Here is a 23861-nt window from a genome sequence, read left to right on the forward strand (position 1 = left end):
GCATACTAGTGCCAAAGAGTGGGAGAGAGATGGTTCAGGCAGAGTTCCTGTTTGTTTAGTATTCCGCTCTGAGTCGCCTTCCTCTCACTCCAAAGGGTTTATGTTCACAGTGGCACTGGCAGCAAGGCCCTCACAACCGTCACCATGGTTACAGCATATTTTATGAACCAATCACGGAGAGCAAGTTGTAACAGAAAATCAAATGAGAGGTTTGCATGTGCCCCACTTAGAAAAATCATGTGCACTGTTGAGTTAAAAGCACTGGATCTCACCCTACTGAACCCCACTGCACACTCCAATGGACATGAATCGATTTCATAATGCACTGTGCCAAACACTTATTATAAGTGTTAGGATTAATACAACTAAAGTAAAGAATGATCTCCATACTGCTGAGTCTTGTCCACTGATTCAATGATGTTTCAAACAGAACAAAGTTTTCATTGCATCACAGTGGGCCTGCTCCTACATAGGCAGCTGTCTTCTGTGGCAGCATCCTTACTGAAATTATGCCTCATAAGAGGGCAATTTGGAATGCTCTACATAGGTGGCAGCTCCATGAATCATTCAAATAGCGCTCCTCACGCGCATAGCATAAGACTTGACTCGCAACTGATTTAAATACAGGTTACACGAGAGAAACAAAAGGATCTTCTAATAAGCATGAATACGCACATCTCACACACACATTTTGGGAAAAATAGTCTGATTTGTTTCATATTAAACTGATATTTATCGATACTTTTCAATATTTAATGAAGTCAAGTCAAGTCAGTTTTATTTGTATAGCACCTTTCACAACACACATCGTTTCAAAGCAGCTTTACAGAAGATAAGGCTTTAACAGAATATAAAACTGTAATATCTATAATGTCTATGAGTCATCATTGTGTAATTAGATAAAATATGATTGTGAATTGTGATTAAAAATAATTAAATAATAATTGTATTTTAAACCCCAGTGAGCAAGCCGAAGGCAACTGCGGCAAGGAACAGAAAACTCCATAAGATGTTGGTTAATGGGAGAAATACAACCTTGGGAGAAACAAAACTCACTGTGGGGGCCAGTTCCCTTCTGGCTAACAGCATGAATTCATTGCCAATATTACTTATGTATAGTGCAAGTCATGGTTTAAAATGATTAAACTAAGTAAGTGTTAAGGAACAGTGTTTAAACAAAGATTTAGTTTGAGCTGTAAGATAAATGACTAATGTCTTTGAACTCCACCCTTTATTAACTGCAGAAGTTCACATAGATACAATTGTCCTTATTAATTGGCTGATGAAGTATTTGTTGGCAATTGATAGTCTATGTATTCCATTTCAAGAGTGTAGTCCATCAATAGACCGAGGTGATGCTGGCAGAGATCAGTGAGGTGTATCGCAGTTCAACCTGGCCAGTAATTTTGGTGAGGTTCGGTGTGGTCCATCCTAAGTCCAAGGTTCAGGCAGTGGTATATGAAGTATCCCATGTCTTATGGTTGGAGTTGGCATCAGTTCATCCTCTGAAGTCCATCATAATAGACTGAATTGATGTTTGGCTGGCGCCGGCTACATTTAGTCATCATCATACAGGGACACGTAGCAGTGGAGTCCAACACGAAGCAGGAATGGAGCTGGATCCTGCCAGTTCTGGTGACCTCAGGATAGGAGTCCTGAGGTTGAGACAGAGAAACATATAAAATAATATTTGGCAATTCCTCATTTACATAGACAAAGTGGTAGTGGTCTGCTAAATATGACCTAAACCATGCTAATGTAACTCCACAAATGCCAACATAATTCTCTATCTTATTCAAGAGAATGTCGTGATCTATCGTGTCGAATACAGCACAGATCTAAAAGTACTAGAAGTGAAATGCAGCCGTGATCAGATGATAAGAGCTAGTCATTTGTAACTCTGATAAGTGCAGTCTCTGTACTGTGATGAGGCCTAAATCCTGACTGAAATTGTTCATATATATACTATTTCTCTGTAGAAATTAAAATATTGGGAGGATACTACCTTTTCTAGTATTTTCGACATAAATGGGAGATTTGAAATCGTCTATAATTAGCCAGTTCTCCAGGATCAAGTTGTGGCTTCTTAATAAATGGTTTGATAATGTCCTGGTTACTTCCGTAACCTCCATTCCCTAATGGAGGGAATGAGACGTTGTGTCGATGAAATGACACTGGGGTCACTCTTGGGAGCCCGAGACACCTCTGATCTTTGATAAAAATGCCAATGGGAATTGGCGAGTGGTATTTGCATGCTACTCCCCCGAACATATGGGTATAAAGGAGCTGGTGTGCGAACCGCTCATTCAGGTTTTGTGATGAGGATCTGAGAGAGAAGGTCCTGGCCATTTCGGCGTGTAGTCCAGCATTGTGGCAAGAGGGACACAACGTCTCGTTCCCTCCATCAAGTAATGGAAGTTACGGAAGTAACCAGGACATTCCCTATCTGTCACTCACTCAACGTTGTGTCGATGAAGTGACACTAGGGGTCCCCTACAAAAATGCCACAACTAGCTGAACTGTGGTATGTGAACTGGCGGTGCGAGATGGGCCCTTTCCCTCTTTTTCCTTATTTCCTCCCCAAAAAGAGTGAAAATTTGTCAACCGACTGGGACCACCAGTGTCCATGTCGGGGGGGTCAACTCCCAAGGGGAAGACATAGCGGAGACCACACCCCGCCCAGAGAGGGAGGGGGGGTATTTTTTTGTGGAAATATGTAATATGGTCTTGCCAACTCTTTTTCGTTAGAAGGAGGTAATGTGGAGAAGTCCCATGGTAGGTCCTACCCAATGGGGGAGGAGTTTCTACAAACATGGTGACTGGAGCAGAGGGGCCTCTGCCCAAGGAAGATGCAGTTTACCAACAGGGAAACGTTTTAGCAGAATATATACGTCGCAAGGTGTTACCTACGGGGAACCAGCACATGCATAGCACCTACTCCAGTACAGGGCTTAGGAAGCACATGTACTGAGCCGGCAGCGAGTTTCTCTGCAAACTCGTCTGCCACAGGGCTAAGAGGAAGTCATCCAGGTAACACATTTTATGAAAATCCTGGGAGTCAACAGCGCACGTCTTCAACTCAGTGGAGGTGAAAGGTCCTATGCGCAAGCGATACACCTGGCCAACTGTCCCGGACGTACCTGTTAGTTCCTGCCAAGACACGGGGTGGGGGGCTGACGCGAGGAGCGTGAGGTCCGAGAACCAAGTCTGGGTGGGCCAGTAGGGTGCTGCTAGGACGACCTGCTCCTCGTCCTCCCTGACCTTGCACAGAGCCTGTGCAAGTAGGCTCAATGGGGAGAACACATAATTGTGTAGTGGGCCAGCTGTGTGTCAGCGCATCTATATTGAGGGGTGCCTTGGTCAGGGTGTACTAAAGCAGGCAATGGGAGGATTCTGGGAAAGCAAACATAACTACCTGCATCTACCCAAATCGACTCCAAATCAGCTGGACCACCAGAGGGTGAAGTCTCCACTCTCCCCTGTAACCTATCGTGGCAGCGCGTCTGCTGCGGTGTTGAGGTCGCCCGGGATGTGAGTGGCTCGTAGCAACTTGAGGTGCTGCTGACTCCAGAGGAGGAGATGGTGGGCGAGTTGTGACATACAACAGGAGCATAAGCCATCTTGACGGTCAATATATGTCACTGTTGCCGTGTTGTCTGTCCGAACCAAAACGTGCTTGCCCTGGATCAACGCACCTTATCCACTGGCGGCATCCTTGAGTACCCCTTGGCCACCCCACCATCGAGGGTAGTGAGGGTGGGGGAGCCGGAAGATCGGGACTGGGCAGTAAAAGGTGCCATCCATGGTTTTGTCAGCTCCTCGTGCACTTCCGGGAAGAAAGGAACTGGGGCTGGGCATGGCTGTGAGCGGTGCCGCGGGCCCAGGAACCAATCATCGAGCCACGAGGGTTCAGGGGATAGCAGAGGGTTCCACTCTAGCCCAGGAAAGCATGTCCGTCATTTCCGCATCAGCGTGTGACTGGGCAACCTCACCTGAAGGGGGGATTCCAGCCTTTCGCATCCAACTGGACGAGCCCGCTCTCCGATGCAGCGTTCGAGAGCTCATCACATTCGTGGGCCCTGAACAAGAGGTCGAACTCACCCTGAGACGAGCTGGCGCACGGTGAACCGGAAGCCTGATCGGGGCAAACGAGCGTGCTGGGGAATGGGAGGTGCGTGGGGATTTACCCGGCGGAGGTGGTCCCATTGAGGTCCCCAAATGACCCCAGTGCTAGCCGCGCTGGCCTCAAACCCGTAGATAGAAGGACGGAGGCGTGGAGCCGCTGGGGTGGCTTGCTTTCTTATGAACGTTTCCATGGTCATGTTCTTGCAGTGAGAACATGACGCATCCATGAATGATAGCTCTGCATAGGCATCGCCCAGACACGAAAAACAGCAATTGTGGCCATCAGAAGGCAAAAGATAACGACCGCAACCAGGAATAACAAACAGACAGAAAAGTATCTTTAAAAATATGCACCTTTAAAAAGACGTTTCTGTGTGTGCCGCTCTTTTAGAATATACTCTTAGGATTTATACTCTTTTAGAATATACTGAATCACCCAGGGGCGATCTTTGCAATGCACCAGTGCAGAGGGGGGAGAATCCGCTGTAATGCGCCATCAGAATGCAGTAGAGGTGAATGGGAAGCCGTGGGAATTCAACTCAATGAATAGCGACCGCTTGGCTCCGAAGAGAAAATCTGAAAAAGCGGTTTGCACGCCAGCTCCTTTATACCCGTATGTTTGGGGCAGTGGCATGCAAATACCACTTGCCAATTCCCATTGGCCTTTTATCAAAGATCAAAGGTGTTTTGGGCTCCCAAGAGTGACCCCTAGTGTCACTTCATCGACACAACGTCGAGTGAGTGACAGATAGAGAACTGCCATTTTAAAGTTTCTTGGGACATGTCCTAAGGATAGCGAGGAGTTAAAAATATTTATAAAAAATAAGAAGAGGTTCTGAAATTACAGCAAATACCTCTTTTAAGAGCTTAGTTGGTATTGGTCCTAACAAATATGTTGTGGCTCTTGATGTTTCGATAAGTTTTGTTAGCTATTCATGACCTATGACAAGGATTGAAGTTGCACGTGAGGAAAATTATGAGACACTGTTTTCTGAAGTGCTTTGACAGATAATTGCATAATTCCAATTTTATTTCTGATTATTTCAATGTTATCTGTAAAGAAATTCATGAAGTCAATACGCTTGTGCTGTGATGTAATATCTGGTTCTTTTGAGGTTTATTCTTAACCAATTTAGCCACAGTACTTAATAAACACCTAGGATTGTTGTGGTTATTTTCTATGAGTTTACTAAAATATGCTGTGCTGGCAGCTTTTAGTGTCTGTCTGTAGCTACAGACACTATCCTTCCATGCACTGCGAAATACTTCTAATTTTGTATTCTTCCAAATGCCCTCCATTTTCCGAGCTGCTCTCTTGAGAGCATGAGTGTGATCATTGTGCCATGGGGCAGGGCTTATTTCTTACATTTTCTTTAATCGAAGGGGGGTAACACTATCAAGAGTGCTAGAGAAGACTGCATTTATATTTCATCAAGTTCTTCTGGGCTTTGGGGTTTACTGAGTGTATGAGATAGATCTGGAAGATTATTAGTGAAGCAATCTTTAGTGGTCGAAAAAATCATCCTACCTGAATGATAGCGTGGTGTAGATTGAGTAACATTAGCTGATCGCAGCATACAAGAGACGAGGTAATGATCTGAGATGTCATAGCTCTGCTGCTGAATTGCTATATTATCAACATCAACTCCATATGACAGAATTAAATTTAGTGTATGATTATGGCAATGAGTTGGTTCTGTTACATTTTGTCTGACTCCAAGAGAGTTGAGAATATCAATAAATGCTAATCCCATTGTGTCATTTTCATTATCTATGTGAATGTTGTCACATAGTCACCAACAATTAAAACTCAATCTAGAGAAAAAAAAGAAGTCCAGTGAAAAATAAGTATATTTATAATCTAAATTATTATTATGGGATCACCTACCTGAGGAAAGATACATATGATGCTACCTTAAAATCTGACCAAAATAAGATATCTTAGAAGGCAGCATAATTAAGAGACCTACCTTTTGGAATAGCCTTCACATCGGGAGCACGCCTATGATGTCTTAAAATGCTGCCTCCGGAGGAAGCTCACTAGGTTTGACCCAGTGTTTACAATTTTTGGAGGAATCAACCTACAAATTGCTTACTTTAGGCCCCTGAACACTTCCTATGAAATTGAAGAACGAAAGTTAATCATTTAGAACAAAATCTGTCCAAAAGGAAGGTGTTTTTGAGTATGTTTCAGTTATTCTTAACAGCTCACCTGGGCGAACTTTTAGGAAAACTTCTACAAAAAATCAGTCTGTAATGTCTTAAAAACTTGAATAACCAACACTCCTGGAAACATAATAAATAATTTTATTAAAGAAGGCTGACTTTCTATAGCTTGGTATTATTAAACATTTTACAACTTATGCCCACTGTCCACCTATGCGGACATAAATATTTAGGAAACCTATTTGCTCTTGAATTGTGATTATGACTTTATAAATACTTATTTTTCTCTCTATTACTAAGAACTTGCTATTTTATGTTATCAACACTTTTATCTAATGCATCTTTTTAAGAACATTAAATTGTATTGCTTGTATTACAGACCCAAGTTGGCTGATGTTGGTTCAGAAAATTTTGATTTTTCATTTACATTTACCTAATACACTAATGGTTAGTTTTAGGAGTGATTTCGTAAAGATGTCTTTTTTTTAACATCTCATTTATAATGTAAAACCCTAATGGTTAGGTTTTGGCATTGATTTGGTAAAGATGTCTTTTTTAACATCTCATTTATATTATAAAAAACTAATGGTTAGGTTTAGGTGTTGATTTGGAAAGGATGTCTTTTTTAAATGTCTCATTTATATTTTAAAACAGTATTGGATATGCTCAGGCTAAAGTTTTATGTTAGGGAGGTATGTTTTAAAAACATCCATCTAAAATTCACCATAAAACCTTGTCTGAATATGACACAATTTTACTCACTTTTGGTGCCCCCATCTGGACATTTCACTGGAAAACTGTAGCCAAATGTGTTATATGTAAATGCACGTAAATATTGAATTTTAATTTTTAATTTGTAACAAAAATGTTGTCATGTTCATGTAATTTTCATTAGATCAGGCTGAAAATGAAGAGCAGTTGTCCTCGAGTATCAGGAGGTTAAATCATTGATTCAATAAATCAATTGATCTTGTGTGAATTCTACCATTTATGAAGTACATAGCCTGAAGTGTCTTGATTTTTTTTGTTTTTTTAAATAAGTCAAAATACTCAAGACTGGAATGAGGGAAATGTATGTTTGTATTTGTTTTTATGAGTTTGTGTGTTGGCGAACCACAGCTGCATTTTGGTTAAGCATTCAAGTTGGAATTATTAAATCATGTGTATACAAACACACACAATCTGCTGTTTAAGCTGTAATCACATATTCTTACACTTTATCAGAACCAACTGAGCAAACATGCTCACAGTGACACACTCACTGATAAATTAAGAGCCTAGAGCCCCCAGAAGCCAAGGGCTCCCTAAAAATACAAATAATATACTTTGTTATTATCATTAATGCTAAATAAAGTTTGCTGAAATTATAAATATCTGTGTTACAACACTGATATGATTGATATTGTTGTTATTTTCATCAGTGCAAGCCACCCCCTTCCCTCTCATATCAGCCTGTAGTGGAATATTCCAAGGTTGTATGCTTCTACACAAGTTCGTAAACAGGTGAAAGTTAGCCAAAATGCTTGGACAGTTTTGTGTGATTTCACTGTATACACTGTTGCAAGTTACTAGTTAAGCTATATTGTTGCTAGTTCAGTTTGGTTTGAATTTGTGGAGATAATTATTTTTTATGGAATCGAGACTTCCTAAGGTCACTTTGTCTTTCTAAATGGATCAGATTGCTGCACAGCCTGCACCGCCACCTGCCACTGCTTCCACAAGCACAGCTCTCACTATATTCACCAATACCAAGTGTTGAGTATGCTTATGATCTGGGCGTTGACACTCGTAAATAAAAAAAATAAAATGATCTGACTGTTGATCGCCTTATTTAGCAGTGTAAATCTAGCAATTACATTTTTTGTTTTCAAATGTAAAAGTTGATCAAGACCTACTGGAAACATGTCAAGTCATCTTTTAGTCTAATAATTTGGAGGTAATGTAATATAATTCAAGGTAATTCATCCATCCATCCATCTTCAACCGCTTATCCGAAGTCGGGTCGCGGGGGCAGCTGCTCCAGCAGGGGGCCCCAAACTTCCCTATCCCGAGCCACATTAACCAGCTCTGACTGAGGGACCCCGAGGCGTTCCCAGGCCAGTGTGGAAATGTAATCTCTCCACCTTCCCCAAGGCCTCCTCCCAGCTGGACGTGCCTGAAACACCTCCCTTCACTTGGGGCAATACCTCCTTCCCTACATGGAGTACACACTCCATCAGTTTCCTGCTGAGAACCATGGCCTCAGATTTAGAGGTGCTAATCCTCATCCCAGCCATTTCACACTCGACTGCCAAGCGATCCAGTGAGAGCTGAAGGTCATGGACCGATGATGACATGAAGATAACATCATCTGCAAAAAGCAGCGATGAGATCCCCAGCCCACCGAGCCACACACCTTCTGCACCCCGACTACGCCTTGATATCCTGTCCATGAATATCACAAACAGGACTGGTGACAAAGCGCAGCCTTGGCGGAGACCAACCCCCACATGGAACGAACTCGACTTCGTGCCGAGGACCCAGACACAGCTCTCGCTTTGGACATACACCTCCTAAGGTGGCGGACGGTTTTCCAGAAGCACTTTGGTGCGGACCGAAAGTCCTTCTCCATGGCTTCTCCAAACTTTTCCCACACCCACTGCTTTGCCTCCCTCACGGCCGAGGCCGCAGCCCTTCGGGCCTGTCGGTACCTTGCAACTGCCTCTGGAGACCTCCGGGACAACAAATCCCGGAAGGCCTCTTTCTTCAGTCGGACAGCTTCCCTGACCACCAGTGTCCACCATGGTGTTCGAGGGTTACCACCCCTTGCGGCACCTAAAACCTTTAGGCCGCAGCTCTCCACCGTGGCTTCGGCAATGGAAGCTTTGAACATTGCCCACTCCGGTTCAATGTCCCCAACCTCCACAGGGATGCCTGAAAAGCTCCGCCGGAGGTGTGAGTTGAAGATCTCGCGGACAGGGACCTCCTAAAAAAAACGTTCCCAGTTCACCTGCACTACTCGCTTGGGCTTCCCAGGTCTGTCCAGAGTCTTTCCCCACCCTCTGACCCAACTCAACACCAGATGGTGATCGGTTGGCAGCTCTGCCCTTCTCTTCACCCGATTGTTCTAAACATATGGCCTCAGATCCGACGACATGATTATAAAATCGATCATCAACCTTCGGCCTAGGGTGCTCTGGTACCACGTACACTTATGAGCATCCTTATGTTCGAACATGGTGTTTGTTATAGATAATCCATGACTAGCACAGAAGTCTAATAACAAACATCCACTTGAGTTCAGATCAGTGAGGCCGTTCCTCCCAATCACGCCTTTCCAGGTGTCCCTGTCATTTCCCACTTGCGCGTTGAAGTCACCCAGCATCACCTATTCAGGACTCCATTAAGGGTCTTCAAGAAGGCCGAATACTCTGAACTGCTGCACAGACAACAGTCAGAGTCCCCCACAACCCGTAGGCATAGGGAGGCGACCCTCTCGTCCACCGTGGTAAACTCCAACGTAGCGGCGCTCAGCTGGGGGCTCGTGAGTATCCCCACACCCACCCGTCGCCTCACACCCTGGGAAACTCCAGAGAAGAATAGAGTCCATCCCCTATCCAGGAGTACGGATCCAGAGCCAAAACTGTGCGTTGAAGTAAGCCCCACCAGATCCACCTGGTAACGCTCCACCTCCCTCACCAGTTCGCAATAACCCACTTTCTGGCAATAAGCCTCTTTCTGGTGTCCATGTAACCATAGTCAGTGATATCTTTCAGAGCATAGGAACATTTTCCCCATTCCATAACATTTTTTATAATAATAATAATAATAATAATAATAAAATGGCTTATAGCACATTTAAGAGAAAATCGACCTAAATGTGTGTCATTGAAGAGGGCCACATGTACTTTGCCAAGGGCCCCCGAATCACTAAATCCGCCCCTGACTCCTCATATTAAGGTTTTTTTTAGTTAAACAACTTTCTCCATACCAATTTAATATGCATAAACTGAAGTAAGCCACTTATAGGTTGATTTCTCCTAAAACTGTACCGTAAACACAGTGGCACTGTCAAAACATTACTCTGTTTGTTTGAGCATTCTGACCAGGCTAACATAGCATTGTTGGCCCAACCAAAGATGTTGAGAGTGTACAGGAAATCTGCTTGAACACAATTATTATTTTTGCAGTTTTGTGACGCTAATGGCAAGTCGAAATGATGATCACTACTAACAGAACAATGGCTTTTTTTTAAATGGCTTGAAAACACCACATAGTAGACATCAGAAAGTGACAGGGTCTTTTCTGAGGATAATAACTATAAGAACACTCTGCGCCTGCATATCTATGTAGGTTTTCATACAGATATCAATGCTGACAGCTCAATCTCCTAAAGCCAAACCTGTGAAATAGCTTTGGCCCTGATCACCCTCACCCTTATCAAATAGAAATCTTTTTTGAATGTGTATCTCATTGAAAGTTTTGAAATCTCATTTCCTTTTTGTTTTTTTCTTATGTTTTCCCACAGACCCATCAGTAAGGCTTAACTGAAATTATATTGGATGTAATTTAAGATAATCATTAACTGTATTATTACTATGATCTACTCTTTAAAAACAATCAATATTGTGGTTGAAAAGAAGAAACTTGAGACACTAGATTGAATGTATTTATAAAATAAATTCAGATGAGATGTTTAGCAAAAGTAATTTGCATTATTTGTTGGGTGGAATTGAATCACCATAGAAGCTCAACAAGTATGAAATTTCACTTACTAGTAAAACACATTTTACCAATTTTAATGGAACGTTACAATTTACAGGTAACAAGACTTACAAACTTCAAATACTCCTGGTTGGGAATTACAGACCAAGCTGACCAGAGGCATGGAACAGAAGAAAGTTGGAGAGACTGTGACCAATTAATATCTGTTACGTGCTGCTAGCCAACAGTAATATCCCATATCTTCTGGATGGCAATGCAATAAAGCCATATGGGATTCAGCTGCTTTGTGACTGATAATTATGTGGATCTCTGTCCTGTTAATGTCAATCTAAGCACTGATGCTGATTGCTTATGTTTGTGGATGTGTTACAGATTTTCACCACTGCACCATGCAGCTCTCAATGGAAATGTGGAGCTTATATCATTGCTGTTGGAGTCTCAGCCCTTAGTGGACATCAGAGACCAGAAAGGTAAGGCTTGACACACAAACCATCAACAAAGATCTATGAAATGTATGAAAACTGCTAGGACTTAACAATATGATGGTATATATTGTGCAATGTTTGAAATAGTGATTCAGATGCCATTTATATGACGGCATAGCTGCAAAAATCTGGCACAAAGTAGGAAACTATAGTCCACTCTACAAAATATGCTGCAGAAGGGCACGTTCAGTGTGGACAACTTCACTGATTAAAATGGGAAAGATTTTTGACAGGCTACACCACACTGCGCATGTCCTTTGTAGACAATTCTTTATGGTTGTCAAGCAACATTGTATCTTGCCACATTAAAAGGAGTTCACACAAAAATGTATATTCTCTCATCATTTACTTACCTTCATGCCAGCGGCGTAGCTAGACCCTGGCTCTTAGGTCTGAAGCCCCGGTTCTTTTGTTAATAGCCAAATGTATTTTGTGATGTACAAAAAAAGAAGAAAAAAGTTAATTACATAAGGGTACAAAATCAAAAAGGCAAGCTGCAATTCTGGCTTCCAATGTAAATGAATTTCGATCAGTGAGTCCAACGAGCATTAATTGACATGACGTTATGAGTGGGAGCTTTCTGTTTTCTCTCACAGGGGAGCAGAATTTCAGTATCAGAGGTTTTATTTTGCAAGCCTTATTTCTAAATATATAATCTGTAAGCCTCATTTCTAATCTTCATTTGTTTTTAACAATTCACACTAAGTAGATTTTAATGGATGCACCAGTACCCTACTCTCTCCCTATGATGGACTCTTAATATCAGCTAGCTCATTTAAGAACTACCATCCATAATCAAATGAACAGCAAGTTCACTGAATGGTGAACCAACCAGACTTTATTTAACATTAGTTGATCAGAATGAAGAAGGTATGTCAGTAACCCTTCAATACAACAAAACTTCAACAAACAAATCTGTACGATGTAGGCCTACGAATGTTATGCTAGTAGGTAGCCACGTTAATGACTAGTTGCTAACTGGTTAAGTGAGCTGACCAAATATCTGGATTTATAATTATCCGTTGATAATTTGTAGTAAGGATGTGCACGTTTATCATTTTTACCATTCGGTTAAACTTAAGGTTTCATGAACGGTTATTCTGGTTTTCACTGGGAGTCGGTTCGTGGAAATAAAGAATGTTTATTGCTATGGAATTTCCTCAAACTCTACTCAAAATAGCAGCACAGTGATCTATTAGACTAAATAGCTCAATACATTGGTTTTAAAATTATAACATTTCACATTAAAATCAAATTGTCACTACCTGTATATACACTTCCCATGTTGGTTCACATTTACATGTCATGTGCATGGAGTTAAACAGCCTCTTTGTGGAGCCTTGATTTTTTAAATGGTTTAACATCAAATGTCATTAAACTTGTCTAATTATTGCTACTTAAGTCTGCACACCAGAGCAAAGGGGAAAAACACTGTCTTACCATTTATCAAGCATTAAAACTATGCTTTGGTTAAAAACAACCTGCAATCGTGTTTAATGATGTAACAGTCATGAACCATGACTTGCATTTATACCATGCATTTATACCAATTTAAGCTATTTTTAACTACTCTCTGTGAGCCTACAATGGCAGTTTATTGCCTCGTTAAATAAAAGGAAAAATTGTGATTTTGAGAATAAACTCATAATATTTGTAACTTTTTATTTAAAATTTTTAATAACTTATGAGGATAAAGTTGTAGCATTGAGATTAAATTCCTATGAGATTAAAGTCAAAATTATTAGAACAAAGTCATAGCATTTGAGATTATAATCATTATATTTTGAGAATAAAGTAAAAATTATGAGAATAAAGTCGTAGCATTGTGAGAATAAAGTAGAATATTATGTGAATAAAGTAGAAATATTTAGTGAGAAAACAAATCTCAATATTAGCCCAAACAGTGTCATTATTACAACAATAGAATGGACTCAGAACCAGCAGCTTAGTTAATGCAAGTGTTGGATGTGGAGGAAGTAGTTAAATCATACTATATCGGGAAGCAGGCATCTGCATTTTCAACTACCTCAACAACTGGCTCATTCTGGCCCACTCCCGAGAGTTACTATGCGCCCACAGGGACCAGGTGCTCAGGCACTTAAGCTGTTTAGGGCTTCAGGTCAACTGGGAAAAGAGCAAGCTCACCCCGATTCAGAGCATCTCTTTTATCGGCATGGACTTAGAGTCTCAATGTTAGTGCGCCTCAACAATGAGCAGGCGCAGTCAGTGTTGAAATGCCTCACCGCGTTCAGGCCGGGCACGGCGGTCCCCTTAAAACATTTCCAGAGGCTCCTGGGGCATATGGCGTCCTCCGCGGTGGTCGTGCCACTGGGGTTGATGCATATGAGACCGCTTCAGCACTGGCCCCAGACTCGAGTCCCGAGATGAGCATGGCACGTGGCATGCACCGTGTGTTCATCACCCCCGCCTGCCGCCAAACTTTCAAACCCTGGACAGACCTCTGCTTTCTACGGACAGGAGTCCCCTTGCAGCAGGTGTCACAATGCATCCTGGTCACCACAGACACCTTCGAATTGGGTTGGGGCGCCGTGTGCAATGGGAACGCAGCCGTGGGCCGTTGGAAAGGGGCCGCGCTGCACTGGCACATCAACTGCCTATAGTTGCTGGCTGTACTTTTTACCCTACATAGGTTTCTCCCGCTAATTCAGGGTAAACACATCTTGTCCATACTGTAGGTGATCTACCACCTGCTGTCAACCAAGCCAGAGCCCCTTCTACCAGGCAACTTTATGCCCTGAAGTGGCACTTGTTTGCAATTTGGTGTTCTTCCCGGGCTGAAGACCCACAGAGGTGCGCAGTTAGGTGACTGCTTTCATTCCTGCTGGAGAGGTTGGAGGGGAGGCTGTCCCCCTCCACCTTGAAGATGTATGTAGCTGATATCGCGGCCCACCACGACACAGTAGACGGCAAGTCTTTGGGTAAGCATGACTTAATTATCAGGTTTCTAAGAGGTGCCCGAAGGTTAAATCCCTCCCGGCTGAGCCTGTTCCCCTCCTGGGATCTCTCAGTGGTCTTCTCGGGCCTTCAGAGACCCAAGGTACCTACCACTCACTTCAGGGACCAGGTAGTGAACCTGCAAGCGCTGCCCCGGGAGGAGGCAGGCCCAGCCCCTTTGTTGCTGTGTCCAGTACATGCTTTGCGTATCTACTTGGACCGCCCGCAGAGCTTTAGACGTTCTGAGCAGCTCTTTGTCTGCTTTGGTCGAGAGCGGAAAGGGAATGCTATCTCCAAACAGAGGCTTTCCCACTGGGTAGTGGACACCATTATTCTGCCTATCGCATACAAGCCATGCAACCCCTTGCAAGTCCGAGCACACTCAACAAAAAGTGTTGCCTCCTCATGGGCACTGGCCAGGGGCACCTCCCTAGCAGACATATGCAGAGCAGCGGGTTGGGTAACACCCAATACTTTGCAAGATTTTACAGTCTCAGTGTTGAGTCGGTTTCGTCCAGTGTTTTCTCAAGGTCCGAGCCAGTAGAACTCGGTACACGCTGACAAACTGACTGGTTGGACTGCTTGCACATAGCGCCCTTTCCCTCCACTGAGGTAATACCATGCGCCTTTACCCCTGGAGATACCACGAACTCGGCTCCCTGGATGACTCCTCCCTAGCCCTCTGGTCCACGAATTCAGCAGAGGAATTCGCCGACCAAGACCAATGTGGGTACTCAATTTACCCTGTACTGGACTAGGTGCTCCACAGGACGGGCTCCCACGTGGACTTTTCCCCCGTGTGTATTTTCCGTAGTACGGTCCCCTTGCGAGTGGTCCCCTGGCGGGTACTCAATTTACCCTGTACTGGAATAGGTGCTCCACAGGACGGGCTCCCACGTGGACTTTTCCCCCGTGTGTATTTTCCGCAGTACGGTCCCCTTGTGAGCGGACCCTCTATTTCACCACTCTTTACCTCCCCCAGTATGGGCAGGTGTGGTCTCCGCAGGGTCTTTCCCCCCTGAAAGAATAGGAAAACTGGGAAAGATCACCTTCCCCGATGCGTATGATAGCGTTAAGATGGCCCCAGCCGCTTTAACTCTATGCGAGAAACATAGAGAGAGAAAAATCGCGGCTGGCTTGGCCTGCTCCCATGCTTGGCACGTCGCCTTGTTCCCCCTGTCGGGGGTAAAGAACCAGAAGGAATTGATGATTTTATTTTGGCCTTGGGGAAGGGTACGTGCAGCCTGTACAGCTGGTCGCTTTGGCACGTAAAATACCTGCCCGCTCCTGTGTCAGCAATACACATACACGGCTCAGCGAATGGCGTGATTTAAATTGGACCCCTAAGGTCGCTTCTTCGACACAACGTCGAAGTGACTGACAGATGGGGAACGTCTAGGTTACGTATGTAACCTCCGTTCCCTGCTGTGTCCTCCCGGCCATGTCGCTGAACCGAGCCACTGTTGCGGCCGAACCTCATTCTCGGCTCCTAAGAAAAATCCTGAATGAAACAGAAGCATTTCCCTCCCTTTATACCCATATGTCCGGGGGCGGGACATGCAAATTCTGTCTGCCAATTTCTCATTGGCCATTTCTCATAGATCAGAGATGCAAAAGGCTCTCAAGAGAGACCCCTAGTGTTGCTTCTTCGAAACAACGTCTCGTTCCCTTCAACAGGGAACGGAGGTTACATTCAGATGTTGTTTATTCAGAAGAAAAAACTTCCCACAATTTCAGCTTAGTTGCAGAGCCAAGTTATCTCACTGGTTAGTGATGTTGTATGTAAAGACCCAGGCGATCCATTTTGCTGTTGTCCACCACATCACTTTGATGTTACTTTCTTTTTGATATGTGCTCAAAATATTACAAATTTTAATAATGCTTTGACATTTTTTATTCTCATAATTTTTACTTTATTCTCATAATTATTACTTTATTCTCAATATATTATGATAAATGACAATTGGGAATTTAGGTTGTTAAATGACTTTGTTGTTAGTGTTAGTTAGTTAGTTAGTTAGATAGTTAGTTAGTTAGTTAGTTAGTTAGTTTTTATTGTTAGTGTTATTTTCTGCACTATGAACAATGAGCCGGCAAGTTGTAATTCTTGCTTTGATCCTCCGCAATGTAATATACAGTATTGCACTTAATATAATTATTATTTGACAGGTAGGGTGGTCATTTTGAAGTCATGGATGTAAGGATTCTTCTTATTTTTATATTATAATATGGCCTGTGGGCTAAGCCCCAGAAGATACTGAAGTCTAGTGATGCCCCTGCTTTGTGCCATCACAAATTACACAAATTAAGATTTTTAAAATAATATTTCTGCTCTGTAGGTCCATACAATGCAAGTGAATGGCGACCAGAACTCCGAAGTTCCAAATATTATATAAAGGCAACATAAAAGTAATCCATATGACTCTGTTTATGACTGTTTAATGAATGTCTTCTGAAGTGAGCCAAACTGTTTTGGGTGAGAACAAAATGTTATTCTTTTTCCCTATAAATATTGACAGCAGTCTCTTTGGTGATCATGATTTCAAGTTCGATTATACTTCCTATAGCACCAAATAGTGCTCTGCATGTGCATCAAGCACTAGGAAGTTTAATCGAGCTTGAAATCATGATCGTGCCTAGAGAATAAAATGGCATGATGTACAGTGGAAACGTTAGAGTACAGTGGAGTTATATTTTGGTTTGTTCTCATCCAAATCCACTTGGATCACTTCAGAAGACATCGAATAAATCACTGGAGTCATGTGGATTACTTATGCTGCCTTTATGTGATACTTGGACCATCAGAGTTCTGGGCACCATTTACTTGCATTTTATGGACCTACAGAGTAGAAATATTCTTCTAAAAATCTTCATTTGTGTTCTGCAGAAGGAAAAAAGTCATACACTTCAGGGATGGCATGAAGGTGAGGAACTATTCGTTTTATATAGAATTCAACTGATGTATGGTAATACCATCACAGGTATGTTAATGTGCATATATCAGCTATTTTACAATTGCCAACTTGCTCTTCTTGCTTTTGTGGTATTGTTTAATTTTACAATGGCTTTAAATGTGGCTGATCAAATCACATATATATTTTTTTACTGTTTCAAGTGTAGTTTTTTACTCAAGTGTTATATGATGTGAAACAGCTGTTTTTGCACTGATGCCAGACTGTCTTACCATTTGGTTTGGATCCATCAATAGATACAGTATGACTACATGGTTATGTAATATCCACATTTTAAATTTTGGGGTTGAATTTCCAGCTAAAATAAATATATTATGTAATATATTGTTTCCCTGATTTTAAATTACTCATACCGTGATCCAGAAGTCAAGATCAAAATGATTAAGTCAACAGGTGGCATTTTTCAAATCAAGCATACAAAATAATTTAAGCAACATTGCTTAGAATATCTGTTCACTTTTAGGAATCTGAGTTGAATTTACTAAATTTTAAAGGTCTTTCCTTGTTTTCCAGGAATGCGACCTTTGCATTATGCAGCATGGCAGGGCAAGTCCGAGCCTATGAAGTTGCTGCTGAAGTCAGGCTCCTCATTGAACGGTCAGTCTGATGAGGGTCAGATCCCCCTGCATCTAGCTGCTCAGCATGGACACTATGATGTTGTGAGTACATACTGCCATAACACCACGCTCACTGTTCTTTAAAAACTCCAAATGAACACTGCTGTATGATAATAGATCAGACATGCATTTATGGATGCTGACAACTTGGAAGCAGAACATGATGAGCAGATGCTTTGAAGCTAGAGCATCCCACACACATGCATTTGAATTGAATGCAGGAGGCAGATACTTCAACTCTTCCTCAGCTTCACTGTTCTTCCCACTCTAACACTTGTTAAAAAGGCAGTTTAAGGAGATACTGTGGCCTTTACTCTTTATCTCTTTTAAAGACTTTGTTCACATGTTTAAACATGAGCTGTGAATAGGGCCTTATTTTTGTATGACACTTTTACAGGTAGGACTATTTGCCAACAGTCTCGACAGTGAGGAACATGTGACTCCAGTACATCCATCATCGTCAAACCCTTTAGTAATGCTGTACACATAAGCAGAGGCACAGCAGGGTGAGAGAAGGGTTAGACATAAAGGGTCTCGAGCACAAAAAATTGTGAAGAGTTCTTATGTGAGCAGAAATGTTTCTCACACAAAATTTCCACCGGATTCTTAACTGGTGTGAACACCCACTCATTTGCTCCAACTCTTGCTCTAATGTTAATGAATTTGTATTATTCTATATGAAGGAGCAAGTGCCCAGAGTTAGCCATTAGCATAATACATGACCAAACCATCTCCATATGTTTTTTTCTATTGCAGATTGAGGTGTATTAAACACATAATTATTAGTTGCGTGTGTTGTTTGAGTTTGTTCAAAATTATATCTTAAATGTAAGCTCGAAATTACTGATGAATAATGACTTTTGGGTTGGAGAGGAGAGGTGAAGGAGTGCATACATGTGAAATCCTTCAACATACCAGCATCTAGTGGTCTTAAAATTGCTTACAAATGGCTATTTATTTCAGAAAATAACAGCTGTTGTCATTTCTGTGGTTTGGCAGTAATCTCATATAGCAATTATGTATCAAGTTAGTTAAAGTCTCAAGCTGTAAATGTTGGGTGCCTTAAAAATATCATATATTGTGCTAGATTTTTACAAAGTGATGTCACTGAGCATGTTTACATGTACTTTTTCACACCAATTATGCTAAATAAGCTGACAACATGTGTGGTCATGTAAACACATTAAATGGCATTCCTTTGTCATTGTAAGGTCATAAAGCTTAATAATAATCCAATCGACATGGGTATATTTTGGCCATTACGCCGATTTTGCTTCACATGTAAACCCCTTTACTGGCGTTCTTATAGGCAAATTCAATGTGCGCACGTGTTGTGCGCATACCTCTTTGCGGATTGATGTCAAAAGCAGAGTGTATTATGATTGTTCCAAATGCATGTAAACGCGAATTTCCCCAATTTAGCATGCCCAATTCCCACTGCTTAATAGGTCCTTGTGGTGGTGTGGTGTCTCACCTCAATCTAGGTGGCAGAGGACAAGTCTCCGCTTCTGAGACAGTCAATCCCCGCATTTTATCACGTGGCTCGCTGTGCATGACACTGTCAAAATTGATTAAGCTGATTAAGGTTTGACTGTCATAATATATTCTTGTTGTCAGTACTTTTGAAAAATGCCACACGCATTTACAAACTCAAATCAAAGCTCAGTTCTTAAGAGAGAAACTTACAGCTGGTTATCTTTCCTCAGTCTGAGATGCTTCTACAGCACCAGTCAAACCCGTGCATAGTTGACAATGCCGGGAAGACGCCATTGGACCTGGCCTGCGAATTTGGCCGTGTCGGGGTGAGTCACATGCTGTTGTACTTTTTTTGTTGTCTTGGTCAAATTACTTCTATCTGTCTCTAATTGGCTTGTGCGTGTATGTCTTGTGTGTATGATTGTCTGTTTGCCCTGCAGGTGGTCCAGCTGCTACTGAGCAGTAACATGTGTGTAGCTCTGTTGGAGGCCAAGCCCGGAGACTCGACTGATCCCAACGGCACCAGCCCACTGCATCTCGCTGCCAAGAATGGACATATTGACGTCATCAGGTGAGCACTCAGAGCTCAGAGACAGAGAATCATATGCAAAGACAGGTGACAGGGCTTAAATGCCATTCTAAAAATAGAAGTCACACTTTCAGTGTGCTTTTCCAAATCTCAGACTCCCTAACAATTAAAAATCAGACCATCTTTTCAAAGCCACTGAATACCTCTTGGGATGAGGAACCTTTCTCTTTTTTTTTTTTTTTTTACATTTAATTGATAGACACAATAGACCACAATAAAGATCTTAATCATTATTTTTGTCTTGTTTTCCAGTTTTTTTTGTATTATTACTATTTTTTATACCCCAGTTTATTTGTGTATTTTTTTTACCCTAATGGAAAATAGTCTTTTTCTATTTCTGCCTTCACGTTACTATATTTTGATAGATATTGTGCATTCATAAAGTAATCAGACCCCTTAATTTTTTTGCAGTGTTTTGCTAAAATGCTTTAAATTATATAACTAAACTCCATACCCCATAATGACAAAGCATTAAACAGATTTTTGATAACTTTGAAAATGTATTAAAAAGAAAAAACTGAAATATAACTTTGACACATCCATAAGTATTCAGACCCTTAACTCAGTATCAGTTGAAGCACCTTTGGCAGCGATTACAGCCTCAAGTCTTTTGGGGTATGATGTGACAAGATTTGCACACCTGGATTTGGGGATTTTCTGCCATTTTCTCTGCAGATTCTCTCAAGCTCTGTCAGGTTGGATGGGGACCGTCAGTGGATAGCCATTTTCAGGTCTCTCCAAAGATGTTCGATTGGGTTCAAGTCCGGGCTCTGGCTGGGTTTGAGGGATATACACCGTGATAGCTCAGCACTCCACCTCAGAAGTTTTTCTCGCGCATTCCAAGTGACTATGAACTCTGGTGGTCATCTGGAATTCCCAGAACCACAGTTACATGCGTAACTAGCATTCTGTTTCATTCCTCCTGACTGCCAGAGGCAGTGTTAAACACTAGTGGATGATTAATAACAACATAGTCATGAGGAATACCACATACCTGAAACCCTTTAAGGTTGCTCTCGAAGAACTGCAAAGCTCACAGCATGAGGGGCAGCAAGGTTGATCTTGTAAAACCAGGTAGCGACAGTACAGATATCTGCCAAGGAGACTCCTCTTTAAGCAACCCATGAAGAAGAAATAGCCCAAGTGAAATGACAGGACAAACACCTAGGCAACGACCGTAAATGCCCCTCTGGTTTCACGTCGCCCCCAACTCCGTGAGGGAGGCTTTGGTCATAATTACTTCCTGGCGAGAGGAAATAACAAATAGAGGCACCCTCACTGTCAGGAATTCCCACTGATTTTGTTCCACCTCTGGAGTGGTCTGAGGTGGAGTAAGCCCAGCAGAATTACTGCTGTGGCATCAGTAAACATTCCCATGAGTCACAGGAACATTCTGTACTCTAGCGACAATCCCAGGTGGAAACAAGTCAGGAGTCGCAGGATACTGGTCAGTGGCAGACATTGCAAGAGAATTCAAATGTATTCCTAAAAACGTAGTTGATTGTGTTGGGACCAGACAGGTCTTTGTCTTGCTCACAGAGAGGCCCAATCTCTGCACATGTTCCAGAAGTAATCTGGAGTAGCACATCGCCTGGTGCTTAGTGGGGGCACAAAGCAGACAGTTGTTCATATAAGGCAAAATTCGTATTCCTCATGACCATAGGGGAGACAGTGCTGCACTCATGCATCTTGTGAAGACTTGTGGGACAGCCCGAACAGTAGGACCTTGAACTGGTAGGTCTGATTTTGAAAGCTGAAATGCAAAACTATAGGGTATACCCCTTGCACAGAGTAGACAGTTAATTAAACTACACAATTATGACTACTTTATAGATATTACAGTTTCATTTTCTGTTAATGCATGATTTTCTGTAAAGCTGCTTTGAAACGATGTGTGTTCTGAAAAGCACTATACAAATAAAAATTACTTGACATGACCCAAGGATCCAATATTGTGTCCCTCCAGTATTTCAGTTGTTGTACTGAAAAATAACTGTCCGCCAGATGGAGCATCTCAAGCATTATGGGTGCAACCTTTGGTGGCATTGGAGCGACGCTGACGTGGTCTTCCCTGTGGCTGTCGTTACGGTGGTCGAAAACCTTGAGTGTCCTCAACAGCACAAGGTCTCTGAAGGGTCTGTGACTGTGATGTAGAGTGTTGCTGAAAGCGTTGTTCCAGTGTAGCGAAACAATGTGGACTTGAAATGTTGGTACCCAAAAAGTAGGAGATTGCTGTACTTATGTGAGCTGATGAGTAGCTTAACTTAACACTTTTTTCCAGTAGTTCTGGTATGTTTGGGCCGAAGAGGTGCCCAGGAATAATTGGACACTCCCTCAGCGTTTTTTTTTGCAATCCTCAGGCAGTTTCGCCTGGGTAAGCCACACTTGATGGTGAGCTGATAGGAGTGAAGCACACCCAGCTCGCAAGTCACATGGCCCACCGCCAAAAGAGCCGTTTGCAGAAACTGTGAAATGGAGGGAATGTAGTGGAGGTAGGGAGTAGCAACTGGCAGATTGTATTTTCTGCACGTTACGCCTTTTCAAAAGTGCATCGTGCATCCACATTGTGCACTAGGACAATGCACATTACCCTGCAGAGCCTCATCATGAGACACAACCAAGGCTGCAACAGGTTGCTCTATTTCTTGTGAAACAACTCAACCCAATGGAATTCACTTCAGCCATGGAAACAAGCTTACGAGCCATCTTTGATCACTGCTTAGGTGCACCTGGACCAGCGAGGGCGCTAAAAGATTCCTCCACAAAGTCTTGATATGGTGCATGGCAAAGGAATTTATTTCGGACGACTGTCTAAAAAAACATTGGACTTGGTGGATTGAGTAGATGGTCTATCAAGTCCCAGACAAACAAAAGCCATCTGGAGTACATTCAATATATCATCAGAAGATGTTGGACATTACCTGATGATTGAACAGAATCCCCACTAGGGCCATCTGCCACCAAAAACCCAGCAAAACCATCCTGGGGGAGGTTGCACAATGATATTATCTTGCAATTTCACATGCTCATGAAAATCAGAGTTGGAACCATTTGTAGAGAGAATATCCAAGTCTGAACGACGTGAAAGATAAGGGGAGTCAAGAAATTCCTCCTCAATTCCCTCTTCTTCCTGTGTCACTGTCGTAGGCAGGTATCACAGGTTGAAGCAATTGGAGAAGACGCTTTAGCTCTGCCTTCTCTGATGAGAGATCAGCCACTGTTTTAGAGAGTGAAGGGTCCTCCATATAGCTGCAAAGTTTTCATCACTCATACACTGTGCGCTGAGCAATCAGCAATACAGACAACCAAAGTATACTTTGGCCTTTAGCTGCCTCCGAAAGCAGTATTTTATGGCATCAGAGGTGAGCTCCCAATGCCAAGGCTGTTCCAAAAGGGAGGTAACTTAATTATGATGCCTCATTAGATACTTAATTTTGGCCAAATTCTTAGTAACTTTGTATGTATCCTTCGGGGGTAGGCAATCCCAAAATGCACATTGAAAAGCTCATAAATCTAAGATGGCGGACAAAGCTAGATACATTTCCATTATAAATATTATTATAATCCATTCAATACTGAAAAGTATAAATAAAACTTGTTTAAAATAATGGAAAACGTTTTTGGACTGTTTTACTAAAAATGTGTATGTGCTATGTATATTTATGCCAATTAGAGTATTGCGTTGTTCCTCTTGTGTCATCTGTATTGAAATCAGTTGTGAGTTTTGTGTCCTGTGTGTTGCACATGAGGAGTGCTATCTGAGTGACAAACG

The 23861-nt window shown here is 42.2% G+C and overlaps 1 protein-coding gene across 3 annotated transcripts in view; it reads left to right on the top strand.

The window, feature by feature from the left end:
• Positions 1-23861, top strand: part of LOC127647808 (caskin-1-like) — a 140034-nt gene that overhangs the window by 86172 nt on the left and 30001 nt on the right. For all 3 annotated transcript variants that reach the window (XM_052132285.1, XM_052132283.1, XM_052132284.1), the window contains exons 3-6: positions 11368-11465; positions 17921-18066; positions 19731-19826; positions 19941-20071. In XM_052132285.1, the coding sequence (XP_051988245.1) occupies positions 11368-11465; positions 17921-18066; positions 19731-19826; positions 19941-20071 (471 nt within the window). The remainder of the gene's footprint in view (positions 1-11367; positions 11466-17920; positions 18067-19730; positions 19827-19940; positions 20072-23861) is intronic.

The sequence above is a fragment of the Xyrauchen texanus genome, chromosome 8 (genome assembly GCF_025860055.1).
Source record: "Xyrauchen texanus isolate HMW12.3.18 chromosome 8, RBS_HiC_50CHRs, whole genome shotgun sequence".
Classification (NCBI taxonomy): domain Eukaryota; kingdom Metazoa; phylum Chordata; class Actinopteri; order Cypriniformes; family Catostomidae; genus Xyrauchen; species Xyrauchen texanus.